Here is a 19,265-nt window from a genome sequence, read left to right as displayed (position 1 = left end):
TATGGCTTTGAGTAGTACCCTTTACGTTCATTTTTGCAGCAGAAACTATCAGTTCAGATAGTTGTCTTCTGCAACAAGTTCTAGATAGGAGTCATCCTGTATTCATCTCAAAGCATGCCACAGAACATTGAAACTAAAAAAAATTAAAACTAAACAAACTGGATTGCCATGACAACGCTGGCTACCTACAGGAGGAACTGTGTTTTTCTGAGCATGCCAGAAACGATGAGAAGTGAAAAGAACGCTTGATACCCACTGAAACTTAGATTTCCATGTTCAATTTGCAAATAAAAAAATTGCTGCAATGCAGGTGCTGTTACCTGGCCTGGGGAAAAAATGCCAGTTAAGAGGCAGAATCTTCCAGTCACCTCACGAGTAATACTCTGATTTTCATGGGATTAACTGAGAGAGTGGGAGATGCTGCAGGCAGGAATTTTTCTTCCTTGGAATTCCAGCAGACACCAGAAGCAATATCAAGAAGATCCTTAATTTAAAATGTAATTCACTCAGTCAACTAATTAAAAGAAAATACTCTTGCTGCCATTTGCAGGTAGGCTGCTGAAGTGTAATTAGCTCCTGGAGTGATTTCAGAATCTTCAAGTCTTTTCAAAATTTTCAAATTAGTTCCTTGAGGTGTCAGCTTTGGTAAGAAGTCTCATCCAAACTTTCTTCTCTTCCTAGCTTTCTCCTTAGGCTTGTGATATGAGAGCCACATAGATGTGAAGGAATATCATATGCTTTTGAGAGCCTTAAATAAAAAACAGCACTGGATTGTCAGTAACTATTATTAGCATCCTGTTATTTTTCCGTTCCTTGTACCTAAAATAGCGATAGTTTATAAGTGCTTTATTTTATACAGCCATCCATCATGTTCAAGGACAGGTTACCAACGCTGAAGGCATATCCAAACTTTTGCTTGACTCAGAGCCTGCTCGAGGCTTTTTTGCTGCTTACAAATGCCTCCGAAAGTCAGGCAGTGCCTTCACGGATCTTGGTTACCATGACTGCCAATGTCACATGCCTGTTCTGTGAGAGAGCTCGGGCTCGGCCAGGAGATGTGGCCAAGGGCTCTCCAGCAGGGTGTCTGCAGAGGCCAACCAACTGACTGTACACAGGTGGCAATGATTGTCACGGGCTTTAAAATATATCACTGCTGTTGGAAGAGAGTATTTAAAGACTAAGTATTGCCATAGTGGTATGGACCGATTGTGCTGCTCCTTTGGGAGCCACCTCTGGCAGCACCTTGTGCACATGGCTCCCAAGGAAGACTGAAACCGCACAAGTTTCAGTGGAAGTAGACACTGTTTACAAACCTGTCCTGATCAGTGAGAGGCCTGGAGTTGTGTTCTCATCTTCAACAGCAGCTACCTTTCCAGCAGAAATGCATTAAGTCACACTGATCTGGCTACTCTGAATACCTCTTAAAATAAGCGGACTCAAGTTGTTATGGCAGCAAATTATTTATTCTGCGCTGTGTAAGGATATATCAGTTCCTGCCTTATCAGTGAAGATTCAGAAAAAGCAGCTAGTCCGTCCTTAACTGCAGTGCTGCAGTTTGCAAAGATCCCAAATGTCATCTTGTTCCTTCCTACCCAGCAGCCCAGTCTGAGTAAGCAGGGGAGGGTTTTCTTGTGTGTGTTGTGGTTTGCATGCAAACTTCTATGAATATTGTGATGAATATTGAAAATGTTAATACGCCAGGACATGAAAGGACACTCCCTCCTAAAACTGGGCTCTGCAGTTTTGCATCCAACTAACATGCAAACAGTCAAACATGCAAAACGAACTCAGTGCTTCTGGAAATCCTGTCAAATACACACATTTGTAGTAACAATATCATATGCCATGACATTATTCAGATTCATCTAAATAGACATGCTTTTGTTTTAACAATAAAGCCAGAAATGGATCTCAGTTTGACTTTGAAGTAAGTAGCTGGCAGCCTTTTCTGAGCTGATGCGTTGAGGTTGATGGAGAAGTCTTTTTTTTGTGGCTGAGCAGAGGTGGGTCAGGCCACACAGAATGCCTTGTGAGTGCCTTGGTGTGATTAAGTCTCACCAGATTTAGTGTTGCTACGTTTCTCTGTAATGTGTGCCAGAGGAGATTGGGTTGGTGACTAGAAAACACATTTGTTTCTTTAGAAAGAGTGAACAGTCACAACTTTAAGAATAATTTGAGCAAAATTAGGTTATATTTTTGAGGGATGCTCTCTTAAATAGGAATTGGCTTTTTAATCACTGCCTTTGTTAAAAGAAGATAGATTTTCTTGCTTTCCCTTTTATTTGGTACCTCAGGGTGGGGAAAGTGAGGAAAATGAGGGGGGGTGCAAGAGAAGTGTATCAAATGGCTGAAAACCTTAAAAATATGGGAATACTCCACTTTCCAGAACTGAGAGTTTAGAACGATCTGTGGGGAAATGACAATGTGCCTCTGTGACTGTTTACAATGAAACATTCCAGCTCAGCAAGCCTCCTTGCCTTTGGGTCACTGTGCTGCTGGAGACATTTGTTTTTTGGATGAGAAGAGAAACTGATATCCTAACTTTGTATTTATTTAAATATGTTTTGACAGAAATTTAGGGCCCAACACCCATCTGGGAACTTCCTGCCTGGAGTCTCACTTAGCTTCAGTGTCTTACCATTCTGCCACAAATCTAATGTTGTAAGTGCTGTTGTTAGGGGCTGCATTTTGACCGCAAAGGGCCATGTTTGTAAGTGGCAAGTGAGACAATCTTGTGTCTACATGCCTTGACATTTCTGCCATCCTTTGTTACCATTTTGATAAACCTGCAAGGTACCATGGCAACTGTGCGTGATAACAGCTGCCAAAGCAGGCTCAGATGGAAGAAATCCCATGCAGGATAGAATGTAATTCTTTTCCTTTTTTTGAGTATTTGCCATTTTTGGTGCTGTGTACAATGTCGACTTTTCCATTTGCAAGCCGAGGAAGGGTTTGTCCCTTCGAAGGCTGTCACAATTTTACTTGGTTAACTTCATGATTATTAGAATAATCAATCTGCAGTCTCTTGCACTTGAAAGTATTTGAACTTTAGATGCACTTTTTCGGCAAGTAGATTTCAAGAAGCAAAAGTTTGGGGCAGAGAAGGATGTTGGTTTGATTTGGTGTTTTTTTTTGTTTTTTTTTTTTAATCTAGTGGCACACATGCTGTTCTTTTTCAGTCCTTTGAAAGCCTTGTATAATTCTCAGAAGGCAGCATGCTCCCCATTTCTATTCCCCATTAATTTCCTCTCTGTTGAGAATAACAATTATTGAAGATTACAACAAATTGAAATCCCTACTTCCTCATCACTTCTATGGCACATCTCGTGCAATCTGGCCCCAGCCCTAAGAAACTGTGATGGGATCAACTAAGAATCACCCTGTCCCTCCTTTCTTCTGTATTTTCTCCTTGTGCCTTGATTTGCTAAGAGAAAAGAGAGAAGGGTCTGACTTTAATTGCTCCATGTTGTGCAGGTAAAAGAAATCCTAAACTGTAAGTTAAACTCATCTGTAAGGATATTTTGTATTGCAGCAGTGACGCAGTGCGCTGTGTAAAAGTTCAGTATGTATGTATGTACCTGTGTAGTTACTCATTTATTGTTTAAGCTGGCAGAAAGTCATTTCAAAAATCTGACATTCAAATGGAAGTTAAAGTTCTGATTGTTTTCCAAAGGCAGTTTATAGAAACCGTGTAAGTATTACTAATCTTATGTTACTTCTTCAAACTACCTTACAGTGCCCCTCACCTGTGGTAGCATCACTATTAACAGAGAAGTGTAGTACTGCCTGTTGGTGCAGTGTTGTTGATTAGTTTTTTTCACTCTTTCCTTCTCCTGTGTGGTGTGTGGTAAATGCCAAAGGAAAATGTTTTCTGGGCTGGCAGTCATTCCATGTATTACATTACCTGTTTCCATTTGCAGGTTTTTAACGTATTCCTACCTTCTGGCCTTCAATGCGTGGCTCCTGCTGGCACCTATCACCCTGTGCTACGACTGGCAGGTCGGCAGCATCCCTTTGGTCGAGTCCATCTGGGATGTGAGGAACTTAGCCACAGTGTTCCTGGTGCTGGTGATGACATTACTCAGCCTACACTGCATTGCTGCCTTCAAGGTAACACCAAAAGCTGTGCAATACAACATAAAAAGAAGAAAAAAAAAATCTGTTTCCTAATCTTCAGATGAAATGCATGTTTTCCTCTGGAATGCATTGGAGTGAGGTGAAAAACCATACCAGTAATAATTAATGCAAGCAAGCTCAACTGATGAAAATGTCTCTCTAGTTGAATGTCTCAGTCTTTAATTAGTTTGATTTGAGGGCAGAACTTGGCCCGGACTCCATATTCAATTATCGTTAATGATCCAAACCCCAGTGAAGTTAAGCATCTCTGCCTCTCCCATAGTCATTAGGATTTTTGTCATTTACTTCAAACAGGACTGGGGACTGTCATCTGCAGAGGCTTTTGAAAATAAAATCAATTCCTCTATTTGCACTCTTGCTACGCTTCTAGAACCTAAACATTGGATACATCTTGATGAGAAGATTTTTTTTTGTCAGCAGAGTAATGGAATGTGGGAAATCAGAAATGACCTGGAAATTGTTCTTTAGCTTAAATAATATTGTTGGTAAGCCATACTTTCCAATTCAGCATTTCAGAGGTACCATTAATCTTATTGCAGAAATGAAAGTGAGGTTGCATAAGCCTTTTCAGAAGTCAGGAATGCACTTCCATGGAAGGGGTTCTTTTGTGGATCATAGGGAGTTATAGGCTGCTTCTTTCAGTTGAGTTGTGGAACCCTCTTTAGGAGAGGTGATGGTAGTCACTTTGGAAATAGTACAAAAGTTTATCTTCCTTAAATGTATGTATGACTGAAAAGTATAGTTTAAAGGTATCAGGTTTTTAATACCTGTGTTATGCTAAAATGTGCAGGTCATGTACATTTTTAGTCTACCCTGGCAGTCTTCCCTCTGCTCCTGATAAGAGACAGAAAATGAACCAAACACTTTGAGACTGCAGAGTCATTAATTTAGATAATACTTTGGCAGATGCTGTATGGGAAATATGGGAAAACACCCTATTAGGTATTCACCAATTCTACCTGCAGGTTGTACATCATCTCATATTCCTCCTGCCTTCATTACTCACTGCTAGAGAATTCAAAATTGTTTGTATTAGACATAATCCTGTTCTAAGGGAAGTTAATGATAAAATTCTCATTAGCCCTGTACCAAAGACTTCTGAAAAATCTTATTCCATGTTCTTTGAAGTTTTGTTTGCTTTTTATTTCTTCTCCTGCTGTCAGAACTATATGTAGGATTAATACTGTTGATTTGCTTGAAAAAGATTTTATCATCTTTTTATTACTTTTTTTTAAAAAAAAAACCAATTCAGTCTGGATTTATGAATATCACTCTTTGATTTGAAACTGCAAGTTGTAATTTTTCTGTGAGAAATTCAGTTTTGCTCTTGACCACTGTTAATATTAAACAACATGAATTTTACTCTTTGGGCACTTACTACATACTTTGAAATTAATCTTAAAGATTCCGTTGTGTTTATCCTTGAGAACCCCAAACACTGAATAAATTGGATCTGAAGTGATTTGCTTTTGTATCTAATCCAGTAAAACTAGAACCATATTGACAAAGTGCTCTTATGAGCACTTGCAGCCTCCAAAAAACCCACTGTGAACATGGAACTGGTGATTGTTCCTGGGGATCAGCTTGGACATATTTCCCTCAGCCCCTGGTACAGAATCACAGAAGGTTGGAAGGGACCTTAAAGATCATCCAGTTCCAGCCTCTCTGCCATGGGCAGGGGTGTTTGCATTACACCAGGTGGCTCAGAACCCCATCCAACCTGGCCTTGAACGCTTTGAGGGATGGAGCATATAAATATACATGTATATAATTAGAATTATAATTGGAAATATTTTGCTTTTCAGGAAATTCTACATTTCTGAACCTATTTTTTATTTTATTTTCAACAACTTACACAATCTCTGAATCGCAGTACTGCCATTCAGTGGTATGAAGATGATTGTGTTGGACTGAGCTGTATGAATTATCGAGGAAAGCAAACAGGAAGCAGCACTTTTCCTGGAAATAAATTATGCCATTTGACTTCAAACAATCCCTTTTATAACAGGGAGAGGAAAGTTCAGGGCACATGAACTGCAGGCGCAATTCATTGTATTAGAGTCTTAGGAAAGCATCTTTCCAATTGCAGCAGCAGTGGCCTATTATAGGTCATTGCTTCCCCCAAGAAGGACCATCCTTCAGTCAAGCCCCAGACAACCTATTACTCAGTATTTTACAGCTTAGAGGCAGCATGAGATATATCAGTTGATTTCTCACATTTTGTAAAGCGTGAGATGTTCTGCTTTCTGTTTGGAGCAAATACAACAGTCTTAGCAGCCATTTTTCTCTCCTTTTTCATTACAAGGTCTAACCTGCAAGAGATAGTTTGCAATTTCCTAAGGAGTGATTGTACAGTGAAGAGGCATGCAGTCTGTGTGCCTCTCTTTTTAGGGTGTAGGTGTGCAGGGGTAAGAGAGAACAAAACCTCATTTTCATTCTCAGTGGCACCATTGCTTTCCTTTCTGCAGCATGGAGAATGGAAATGCTATGAAATGTTTAGGCAGCAGTGAAGACATTGGTCCAGTGAGCATTGAACTGATTTTGAGAGACAAGAGGTGATGTGCGTGCATCCGTAACACAAACTCACAGGAGACTCACAGAATATTTTGTGTGGACTGTAATTAGAGAATTCATGGATTGGATTTCCGCCTTTGTTGTCACTGAATTTTAAACAGGGCTAATTTGTTGACGTTTGTGTTTAGGGTAATAACTCTGTTGGGCATGTATGTGTGGTGCTGATAAAAGGACATCTAAGGCATGAAGCTTTCTTGTTTCATTTTGTGAACGTTGTTATACCTCAGAAAGAGAAGAAACAGTGGAAGATTTCTACCCATGGGTGCTTTCCTTGGAACATTTGTTACTAGATTGGGATTTAAATGCTGAAAACTGCAGAAATAGAGAAGGCAGCTCTCCAGTTTGTTTGGAGAGAGAAGACTCCCTTCTCATGCTGCTTGTTCACCTTCACTGTTGTCCTCCTCTTTACTTAATGAGGTCACTTAAAAAATGGCTTTGTTAACTCCTTGTGTAATAACTTCCATTCTGTGGGTCATTTCTCTTATGTAGTGTGAATCCCTCTCACCAGCTGGAGAGCTCCCTGTGAAAATTCTCCAAGTAAGACTTGTTCTGTTCAACTCTTTGCAGTGGACTTCTTCACACAGGCTTCAAGCAGTGTTCTGGGGATGTGACAAAGGCTGGGGGTGCTCTTGAAAATGCCTGCATCCCAGAGAAATTTTAATACTTGGGAAAAGAGGATGGCATTTATTTATTGCTCATTGTCAAAGAACATAGCCTTGGCTATGAGGAATGGATGTGGTGTAACTTCCAGATGGATTACAAAGGTACCAGGAAAAGGATGAGGCATTCTCTCAGTGGATATCAAACATGCCGGTCACAAGGTCAGAAAAATAATCTGGTGCTTTAAGTGGCCGCTGGGGTACCCAAGGGTCCATGGCACTGCCTTTCTTTGCTGGAGGATGCTGGGAGCACCTGGTGAACTGGAGGGAGGACAATTCTTGGCATTGTCATCAGGATGACAGTTATTTCTTTGACGTGCCATAATAATTCAATGAGCATGAAAGGAAGACCCTTCAGATGTTTGAAGCGCCACTCTGCATGGCATTTTTAGGTCGCTGCCTAATTAGCATCTTGCCCTGTTGTTTTAGCTGTGAATGTATGTGTACAGAGCACATGATGGATAGGATTCCACTTTCTCTATGGTACTTGATATAGGGAGGGCTGATAGTGGGAAACCCCATGTATGTAGTGGGCTAATTAAACAGGGTGATTTGGAAAATGAACTTGAAGCAGTAGCTTTTGCACCTGGCCAATGTGAGGGAGTGTATTGCACCTCATACTGATGGCCCTCACACATTTGTACTCGTGACCAGCACTATAAAGTTGCCTTCTGGTGTTTGACAGCATCTTCTTGTTCAGCAGGAGCACGTGATGTGCAGCAGTTTGCTCATGTCCAAGGAGGGAGTGCTACTAACATTTCACATCAATTAAAAAAATACATCTAGTATGCTCTAACTTTTTTAAAGAACATACTTGGCTGTTCTGTGTGATGAGGCTACATATGGTACAGGAAATTGTGATGGTTTTCAGGTTATATTCATTGCATGTGACTGACATATGTATTATCCTGATCTGTCATATGTCACAGTTGGTTGTTTTTTATTTCAGATCTAATTTTAAAGGTGATGCTGCCTCTTTGAATTTCCCTGCATGGTGCTTCTTAGCCAAGATGAGGCATTTTATACCATATTGTGATGACTTTATTTCGTTCTGTAATTGGCATCATATTGCCATTTATCTGGTGGATTATATGTATGGATATCATCTCAGCATATTCTTCAGTGACTTTCAGACTAAATTTCTTAGCTCACAATGTTCTGTATCATCCAGGAGAGAAATTGCATTTGCATCTTCTCTTTGTGCTTATGTTTCTGTTGTTTTTGCTAGCAATCACTATGTGTGTTCTGTCATGCTATTTATTTTACCCTTTACATTTCATTAATAAATCACAGCTTATGGACCTTGCTGGGGAACAATTGTCTTTTATAATATTCTGCAGTAGTACCAGCGTAGTTAGAAAGTATGCCTAGCAAAATTTATATGCCACAGCACTTCCAGAACAATACCTGCTTCAATGGGACAGCAAGGTGAATAAGGCAATTTATTGATGGAATCTATCTGACGAGCTGGAAACTACACTCATTTCCATAAAAAGTCCATTTAAAATAAATCCTGCTTTCATTATCCTGAGGGCCACTTGAATTCTTTCCACACAGAGAGAAGGTCAGGACTGATGTTCTTAATCTTTAGCAACGAGTTTTTTCTGTGCCGCTTCTGTTGTTAATATTTGCTGCAGGGAGAGAGAAATAAGCCAGAATGACTCTGTTTAGTGAAATCTAAAGGAAGGGGGGAGCCCCTTGCAGGCACCCCAAGCTCGTTGGCTGCGTTTCTGCTCTGTCGAGTGCTGCAGCCTCATCAGCTGTGTGTGGGTCCCTGGTGGGGCTGGAAGGAGCAGGGAAGATTTCCAGGGAGCTCGCTGTGCCAGCTGACAGACTCAAGCTAAAGGGAAGAGCTGCCTTAGCCTGTATGTGACTGCTGTTCTGGATTAAAAAAGCAAATACAAGAAGTGTCAAAATACCTTTTGCATCAGATTTTCTTTTGCTCAGTAGATGTTTGAAAATAAGAGGTTTGGAGTGTGGCACTCTGGGTAAATGTAACCACTGATTTGGCTCACTATGAGTATATTCAGCATCTCAGTAAATGGGCTCTTACTGCCTGCAGTGTGGTGTAGGTAATTATCATGAGGGCAGGTAGTTCTGCCATTTTCAGCGTATTAATGCTGAATTACTGTTTTTATTCTGCCATTTCCTTCTCCTGATTTAAGTTAGTATTTCAAGGCCCACTCAGAGCTGAAAGGTTTTGAAATGGCACAGTAGTAGGGGTGAGCAGGAAGAGTGCAGGTGAAAAGAGGAGCAAGAATTTTACAGCTGGGAGGGTTAATGATTGCTCATTGTGGCTAGTTGGCCTAGTTAAACCAAGTGCCAAGCTGTTGTGTGGGTTTTGTTTTATGTTAGGCTCCTCTTGTTCCATGTTACCTTCTCAAGAGCAAATTAACCATGAACTGAGTTGCTTTTCCACAGATTATTCTTTAATGTACTGCAAATCTGTGCATTGAATTTTCATCTGTTCTGTTTTGTTTTGTTTTCCCCACCTAGTCAAGCAGCCTGCAGTCACAGAGTGAAAGCAAAAAGGGAAAAGCAACCACAAGGTCAAAAGGATTGTTCTAATTCCTGGAGCAATTTGTTGATTTTCCTATTTCCTTTTGGAATGTTCCATTTCTCTTTCAAAGATTTGTGTGCTTCTTCATCCTGCTCAAATTGGCTTGTCAAGTGGAATTAGAGGTTGCAGAGATTAAGGATTGGGAAAATGAGTTTATATCTTAAGGGAATTTCAGAAACCTAGGTGAGAAAGACCATAAACACACAGCTGAATGGATTGGTAGCTGACTTCTATAGAGGAAAAGAAAATAGTAGGTGCCAAAATTTTACTTCAAGATACTAATATAAAATGTGAAATATTATGGGATATATTTCTGTGCCCTGTTATGGGAATAGGAAAGGACTGCTTTCTGCTTTAATTCCATAATTGAAAGCCAAATTTGCAGAGGTGTTGGGCAACTCCAGTTGTCATGCATGTAAAGTTTTTGGCATTTGCAGCATTTCTGAAAAACATGCTCTTTTACCTGGTACAGACCAGGATTTCCTTCCCTCTGAAAATGGGGAGGGAATGATCTTGTAGGGGTTGTCTGTGATGTGCACCAAGGACTTCTCTTCAGATAATCCTGGCTGAGGAAGTTAGTGCTCCTTTCCAGGGTTTTGGTTTCAGATTCTGACTGGTGTATGTCTGTGCACCAGTTCCTGAATAGGTGCTGCCCCTGGTGAACTGGAAAGTAGTTTCTGTTGTTGCCAAACACTTGAAATAGTTATCAGTGTGTCAGTTATTAATAAACAGTCAGCAGTGATTATCAAAATAGCATTAGAAATCTATGGCTATTTCTATCAAAACTAGATGATCACCAAGAAAAATTTAGTTATTTTACGAAATGAACGAGTTACTAAGCCTGGCATTCAAGTAGCTGGTGCTACTGAAAATGCTGATTTATTTATTTATTTTTTTTTTAAAATGAGATGAAAAAATAAAACTCCTAATAAAGTGTAGTGATTACAGAATTTGTGGTGCTTTTGCTAGGAGCAAGCTGATTAAGACAGGTGTCTGAGCCAGTTTTGAAGGTGGTGAGTTACCTTTTGCTTACCAAATGCTTGAGTTTTTTGGACCATCTGTTGACACCTGACTTTTGGCATCATTCACTTAGAAGCAGTGGCACAGGCAGCAGAATGAAATAACCACCGCTCCACAGTGCCCTCCTGTTTGATCACAGTAGATAAAGGTGTGTGTGTCCCATCCGGGTTTCTGCTGGTGACCTAAGAGAGACCATGCTGATGGTACATGGAGCACGGTACAGCTCTGCCATGGCCCATCTGTGTGCGCATCAGGGAACTGGGACTTGGAAACACTCAGTGCTTCTGTGAGCTTTACAACCACAGAGGATTTTTTTCCTTTGAGGGAATCAATCCCTAGGGTGAATTCCTGATGAGCTTAATGCTTTCTTTTTATCACCTTATGCATGAATGGAGAGTGAATTTGACATGCTTCTATCCATCCCTTTTATCTTTAATGCTGTATATATGGAAAGTGCTAGAGTGGGTGTTTGCAGATGCTGACCTCTTGCCAGGTGAGGTGCTGCCCGTGTTTTGATGCAGGCTGGTGAGGAGTCACATTGCTGAGCCACTTGTGGCTTCATGGGAGAGTGGTGCAGCTGGAATAGATGCAGTAGGGTTTGTACAAATGGATGTTAGGAATAAACTGAAGAAGTGTCATCCTCTGTTGATGGTCTGCAGAGAGTCATGCAGCTTCTTTGAGTCTCTGTGTCTCTTTTGATGGATAATGCACTTACCTCCCAGGCCTGCGAGCATTTGAAAAGGTGTAATAGCAATCATTGCTTCTTTATGGCCGCGTGCTACCAACTTTCCTGGGTGCAGCTTTTCTGCACACGCAGTCAGGTGTTCCAAGCACAACATCTCACTGTCTGCAATGGGCCATCCAGAGCTCACTGTCAGAGGGATTAATGCCTTTGGTAGGAAGGAAGTCTTTACTCTGTGGAGCTGTTGCATCTAAATGGTGGAGAGGTGACACTTGCCTCATTCTCAAAAAGCTGTTAGAGGGAGGAATTAAACCCATTTGATTACCTTCCCATCAAACAGGCAAGCACGTATAAACACCTTCAGAAACATTCAGAGGTGGAACAGAATGGAATTTGCTTGGATTTGTTTGCCCAGCTGCTGTCTTCCCTGAGGTGCAGCTTAGTCCAGCCAGGAGAAATGTTGTCCTCACAGCTCTGCTTTCCAGTGCCTCGGCCCTTGGAGGGGCCAGGTGATGTCAACATCAGCCCTGTCAGCACAGTGTAGCCTTAATGGATCTGGCACCTCAGACCATCTTCCTTGAGAGGAAAAAAAGGAATTTGTGGTGGGTTTACGCAAGTCTGTAGTTATGACAATTATGTTGAAGTAATCTGTGTACCTCATGCACTCACGCTTAGAAGGCTCTGCCTTGTAGAAGACTTGTGCTTTAGCAGTAGTCAGCAAATACTTATTTATGGCTCAGGAATATGCCTTATATGTAAAATGGAAAGGCCTCTTCACTTGTAAATTCTAGAGTTTCTTCCTTTTCCCCCAAATTGCTGAGGAAGCAATTTTTTGAAATTTATTGCTGTATTGATCATGTTTGACCTTGGAGTGATACTTTGATATTCTGCTCGAGACAGTGAGACACGTTTTTTGCACTGCCCTTGGGAGAAATAGTTTTCTTTGGTTCTTTGATAAGTCTGTGAAAAAGTTAGAAAGCCTTTTTTTTTTTTTTTCTTCTTTTTTTTTTTTAATCAGTGTTTGGTTTGGTTTGTTGTTTTGTTGGTGAGGGTTTTTTTGTTACAATATAATAAAGGCCTAATTGTAATGAGTTAGATGTGAATTTCAAAACTCCTTCCTCCCACGAAGTTATTTATTATAACAAATACTATTTTGATTTGAAATTGATTTGTCTTTGACAAGAGAAATCATTCTAAAGTTAATCCAAACGTTTTTGTTGATCTCCCCCACCACCAGAGACTACAGCTTTGTGTTTCCAAAAGAAAGCACTGTCTTTAAGAGGAAAGGAATTGTCTCTCTGTAAAAAGAATGCAGTGATCTATAATTTCTCGTCCTAGCTATTTTATTTTAAGGAGAAAGGAAGACAAACAAAATTGCCTATTACTCTTTAAAAGCTTTTACTACTGCTCTGGGCACCTGGAAGATGCTGATTCTGACACCTTTAGCTCAGCTATCTCAAGTAGGATCATATGAACAAAGTAGCTAGACCAAATAAATGGGCCTAATATTTCTTTTATTTCTTTGCCTGGAAAATGTAACAGGTTACGTATAGGTTGGATTTGTTTTGTTTAGAAAAACACGTGGAGGGAATTTTCTATGGCTTGTGTTGATTGGGAGATCCTGCTGCCCTCTGTTCCTGCAACCCTACGATTGGCACCCCCACAGGTAGCACAAAACCAGCTGAAGCCTGGCCTTCCAGGACCAGCTCTCTTCCCAAAAGCCTGTGCCTTAATGGAATGCTTTAAAAAGAGCACTGCCAGGTAGTTTTTATTTCAGAAATAAGGAGCACCTGGGAGGGTTCTGCTGCTCCCTGAGGCCGGTTTGTGTGTGCTGGGCTTTTGTCTCTGAGCCCTGCCCAAGGGACTGAGCTGGCAGTCCTCAATGGCATTAGCATGGAGTTGTGACTTGTTCTAGGGGGAAAAAGGGCATGCAGAATCATTTGATGCTTCAGCTGAGGTAATTCCCACATTTTACTCTTTCCCATTTGATGTACAAGTTTTATTTGTCTTTCTCTAGCATTCAGTTTCCTTTACTTATCTGCAGTGCTGCAGCCTTGAATTAACACTGTGTCCTTCCTAGAGATGTTTGACTAGAGATTGTTTCCCCAATCATTGATTTAATGATCAGCTACTGGAGAAATATTTGATATCTGGTTTGTTTGAAAGCAACTGCATATCTTGGGGACTGAGAATGTTGTATTTGCTAGCAGTGCACTCCCTTAGGCCCAACATACTTTCTTGTGTCTCTGCGATTTTAGTGTCAAAGCCCTGGGGTTGAGTGGTGGCAGAAGATTAGGTCAGACAAAGTGGAAAGGGAGAGTCAAATGGTAGGAGAAAAATGGAATATATTTCCAGACCTGGGTGGGGAGGGAAGTTGAAGTTTAGCTAGAACTGGTAATTTTAATTCAGAGTTGAGAAGAAATTTTTAATCCTTTTTTTCTTCCTATTCAATTTTCTGTTGTAATTACCAAGCACGTCTGCTCATCATCTTTATGGATTGGATGTCTCCTTCAGCTCTGAGAATAATGTACTTTAGATGCTGTTGTGACTGTATGTAGGCACTAGTAACTTGTGAATCCAAGATACTGAAAAAGTGAATAATAGAAGTACCATAGATAGCCGTGGTGCTATTTAAAACACATATTGATAAAGAAGCCCAGAGATGTGAAGTAGTCTGGAGGTTCTCTTTGCCTCATGATTCCTCTTTGGGCCAGGAGAAGTCTGTGGACTTTTTTGTGATCCTGTGGTTCAGCTCCTTTAAGGCGATATCAGAGCCTCCTGACTTGTACCCTTGATTTCGGTACCCATAGAAAAGACTTGTTGTCTTTCCCATAGATTAGGATGAATATATTTTAGTAGTAGGACCTGTGAATTTCAGCCACTGTCTAGACCAGTGGAAACTGCTGTTGCTGTCTGCAGCTGTGCAAAAGCAAGACAGTTTGTACTGCTTGGCCCTGCATCATTGATTGGGCTCCATTTCTCTACTCAAAATCTTGTTCAACGTTTCTAAATGTAGCTCCCTCCAGCAAAGAGAAGTCAATTTTCCAAAACTGAGAAATTGCCCGCAACAATTAGAAAGTGCTGCAACCATTAAGTGATTCTGGTTGCATCTGTTTCTAAGCGTGACAAAGCTTCTCGCGATGCTTGCAGACAGTGAGAAGCAGAATCTGAGCCAGGAGTGCACAGATGTCTGCCTGGGTGATTGAGCTGGCCTAAAGCAACACTTCTATCCTGGTGTCATTCTTTGAGAAGCAAGAGCTGTGGTGGAGCTAAACCTGGAGCTGAGCTTGCTCAGGAGATTTGGGTCTCTCCATGGCAGGATGAATGGCCACTGCATCCCCAGATGCCTGTGTTGGCCCCACAGATCACAGCTGGCTGGAATTGCATGTGGTAATTCCATTTCTCCTCAAAGAGTGAGCTAACGTTAAAGTGAGTACAAGTGGAGGGCATTAACTGAGCTCAAGTGAAAAACATTAATTTTAGCGTACAGCATGTCTCAAATTTCTGACTCTGTATGAGTGTGGAGACCTTGTGTGCGAAAGTATCATTTCAAGTGTAGATATTTTCCTTGAGAGAGATAAAATGACTGCATTAATGTGTCACTTGGGGCTAGTTTTCTTTGCACAAAATGTGACCGATTGGACAGCTTTTTCCCTGTTATGAGCATTTAGGATTGAATATAGCAGTCTGTATGTATGTGATATACATTTGTGTATTTACATTCTGTCGTAGACACTAATGTATACATTCACAGTACTCTATACTTATATATTACCAACATGAGTTATATCTTAGGTGATAGCTGTGCCATGCATATGGTAGAGCTGACCTTGGAAAGGATAGCAAGGGTAATAACAGACCCAGTGTGTAGTGTTTGTGCACTTTCTGGGCATTTTAGATGCACCAGGAGTGCATAAATATCAAAGTGTCTTGTAAAAATTTCTTTTAAATGCAAACACATGCCAAATGTTAATCTAAGTTGCTTTTTTAATGACCCTCAAAAGAAAGGGGGAAGTTAGAGGTGAATTAAGTTGGATTTTTTTAGTTGATACTTGTTTAATTTTGTATTATTGCAGAAACTGGAACACAAAGAAGTTTTGGTTGGCTTGTTGTTCCTGGTTTTCCCATTCATCCCAGCCAGCAACCTCTTCTTCAGGGTGGGATTTGTGGTGGCAGAGCGAGTCCTTTACATGCCGAGGTAACTATTGAAACTGAATTTTTTTTTTGCTAATGAGACCACCATCTCATTTTCTGAAAACAGGCATGATTGCTTCTTCTCTTTGAAGTAGTTCAAACATTATTTTGTGAGTCAGTGTGTTCTCTGCCTGGGAGTTTTGGCGTTTACAGCATGAGGGATTTTATAGTCATCTGAGAGCAGATTGCTTGGCAGGAGCAAAGCTACTCAAAATCCTTGGTTTTCTTTTTAAACACAATTTTTTTGTGTGCTTGACACAGCTCAATACAGAGATGAGGTGTTGTTTCTTGAGGATTGTCCTGCAAGACTCTTCTTGGTAGCATTATCAAATTAAATTCCTCAATGATTTTATTTAAAGATAGCAGATGGAAAGTTAGCCTGTCATGTTTTTATTCGGTTCTTGTTCAGTTTCCCCGCTCCATTAGGTGGTCAGTAAATACAAATGAGAGTTTTGCTGCCTCAGAAGGCTCCTTGATTCAGTTGTGGAATATGAGCATGGGCTCCTGCCCGTAGGCTACTGACTGCATACACATCCAAGAGTGGAGATTTGCACTTGTTGAACAGGAGGAGGAAAATCCAGCCACATCTCCATCCCTCAGCCAGTGCTCTGAAACTCCCCTCAGCTTCCAGCCTCTGACAATTGTCACTTCAGCCATCTGGGTGCTTCCAATTGCATTTATGCACGGACATCTTTGAGATGTTACTTGTGACATCTTCACAGTACCCAGACCAGAGGCTGCGGTGGCAGTGAGAGGCCAATCATCCGAGATGCACCAGACCATTTCCCATTTGACAGAAACAGGCTGGAAAGGACCTTGAGAGGTCTGGTCCAAATCCCCATGGCAAGCAAAGCCAGTTGCCTGGGACCAGGTACAAACAGCTTTTGAATATGTCCAGAGAGGGAGATTGCATAACATCTCTGGATAACTTGTACCAGTACAGTTTGTTTCATGCATGAGCTTAAGCGAATGAGGTATCTTGGATGCTGCAAGCTAGAAATCCCAATTCTACCCTTGGGTGCTGGGGGCCAGCCTCTGTTGTATCTAATGAAGACTGCCATTGCGGAGCTGATGACAAAACAGAAGTCCTCAGTTTCACCCTGGGTGACTTTGTGACAACTGAAGCATGAGTTTTATTCCACAAAACATTTAAATTCTATTCCTCAGAAATTGTGCATCCAAACGTCCTAAGAAAAATGCTTTCAGATAGTCTTTTGAAAAGCTGTGCATACTCTGATTGTCATTGGTGTAAGGACTGTCACAAAAACGCTGCTCATCAGTGTAAACCTCAGGCTGTAGAGAGCTATTGCACGTGTTATAAGGCTCTTATAGCTGTATCCCTGTGCCTCTGTACGCAGACATGCTTTTTGGGTCAAATTCTGCTGACTTTATTCACATCACTAGCCCTGCCTTTGGTTGCTGAGGGTACACCTGAAAGTATAGTGAGTGAAAGTTGTCTCTAAGAGTTATTTTGCAAATGATACCCTCAACTAATGGATCCTGCATCATTTCAAATTAACTTGGAAATCAGATTGCTTTAAATTCATGTAACAGAAAATGAGGAAACACATGAAAGAGCAAAGCTATTAAGGAAACAGTCAGCTGAACACAGGGCTGTGTTCAGAGTGGTTGCATTTCTGAATCTCAAAAGAACAACTGTGGAAAATACTTCAGCTGTCAGCAGTTCCTCGTCCTCCTCCAGATGAGACTGCTGATATAATGAGAGGAGGGGCAGTGAAGAAGAAAAAAGGGTATGTTTGCACAGAGAAAATTAATCAGCGTTAACATGTGTGCATATAGTTTGTATAATGCTTTTCATCTCCCTGAGGGCTTTGCAAATATACGACCTACAAAGTAGGTGATTGATAATTGCTACTTGTGGTTTATTTATTTATTTATTCAGTTAGTCTCTACTTGGTTTTGTGGGGGTTTGTTTGTTTGTTTGTTTGTTTGTTTGTTTCAGTTAGACCGAGGTAGAAGGATTAAATGATTACTCTGGCATAAGCCTGTGTCAGAGTCCCTGGATCTTATACTTGTCTCAGATCACTCCTGTCCTGCTTTGCAACATTTGGTTTTTGCTCTTAGCCCAGGCTGGCAAACAGCTGGGGTGAAACGGGAAGGCAAACCCTGGCAGTGCATGGCAACGGTGGGGGGTGTCTTGCCAAATGATCTGGAGAGAGCTGAGCCTCTCTTGCATTCTCCAGGTCCAAAAGAGGGGGACTTCTGCTAACATTCATGATTATGACAGCACAAAAATAATGTGCTTTTGTTTTGTTTTGCTTTTTCCCTTGGGAGGATGGCACTTTAGTAACGATGGCTTTAGGAAGTGCTCGTGTTCTTTATTTAGAACAGCCTGTAGCAGTTTCCTCAAGTTACATCTTGAAAAGGGATTTTCCTATCCTTCCCTGTTTGGTCTCTAAAAGTCAGCAAGTCAGAGGTTGCCATGCAATTTTATTTAGACAGAATTCCTCAAAGAGATGGAGTGGATTTGGTGATCTATGCTTTTGGGCTTATGCTGGAAGGCACTTTCCTATCTCTGATTCAAGCTATACCCTTTTATTGATATTTATGGATGTGACACTTGCATATTTATGGATGGGACAGAGGTATATGTGTGTCACAACCTGAAGTCCTAATTCAGTGTTACTCAGTAGGTGCCTGGGAAAATGTCAAGCATTTCCTCTTCAATAAAAGTTAAGTAAGGACCCAAGGATTTGTGTAAAAGATACTGTAAATAGAAAGAAGAAAGAAATGAGCTTTTTGCTCAGTGTCTAATTATATGGCTGGGCCTTGCCTTCTGGGGATTGATGAGTCTTTGGAACAATTCCTCTTCTGTCTGCAGCCCTGCCTCAGGGGAGAAACATATAAACTATGTCAAAATGTTGGAATGTTTTCTTTAATTGTGTTCAACTAAACAGAAATATTTGGAGAAAATATTTCTTGTATTTATTTTTCTTTTGAAGGTTACAAGCATGTACTTGTTTAATAATATTAATTATTATTTTAATAGGATTTTTAATTGTAGTATTACTTTAGCTTCAAAAATTTAATTGGAAAACAATTTATTGTCTTTTAATTTTGTTTGTTTCTTTATTAGCTTTTGGGTTTTTGCTGGTTTTTCTTGTATGTAAGATGGAAAAACTTCTTTTCAGGAGCGCAAAGGGTGTGAAATACCTGGGGAGTGATGAACAGGATACAACTCTCTAGGCCAGTTTTCCAAAGTGGCATCACTTAAAAAGTTGAATCAGTGAAAGTCTTAAATTGCAGTTTTTTCCTCTCTTCAGAATGTCGATGCAAACACTGAGAATCCCACAGACAGTGTAATTGCTTGAAAATGCAGAATGACTGGGTGCAGGCCGTTGTTCTGAGTCGTGAGCAATTTGTGCTCACGCGGGAGCAGCAGCTCTTCCTCTGTGTCGCCCTTTTCTGCGTAGAAACA

The 19,265-nt window shown here is 40.7% G+C and overlaps 1 protein-coding gene across 1 annotated transcript in view; it reads left to right on the top strand.

The window, feature by feature from the left end:
- The window catches only part of TMTC1 (transmembrane O-mannosyltransferase targeting cadherins 1), a 134,459-nt gene that overhangs the window by 58,463 nt on the left and 56,731 nt on the right, over positions 1-19,265 (top strand). The window contains exons 8-9 of the mRNA XM_040061107.1: positions 3,921-4,110; positions 15,709-15,830. Coding sequence (XP_039917041.1) covers positions 3,921-4,110; positions 15,709-15,830 — 312 coding nt within the window. The remainder of the gene's footprint in view (positions 1-3,920; positions 4,111-15,708; positions 15,831-19,265) is intronic.

This window comes from Hirundo rustica, chromosome 4 (genome assembly GCF_015227805.2).
Source record: "Hirundo rustica isolate bHirRus1 chromosome 4, bHirRus1.pri.v3, whole genome shotgun sequence".
NCBI classification, from domain to species: domain Eukaryota; kingdom Metazoa; phylum Chordata; class Aves; order Passeriformes; family Hirundinidae; genus Hirundo; species Hirundo rustica.
This window is presented reverse-complemented; position numbering and strand designations above follow the sequence as displayed.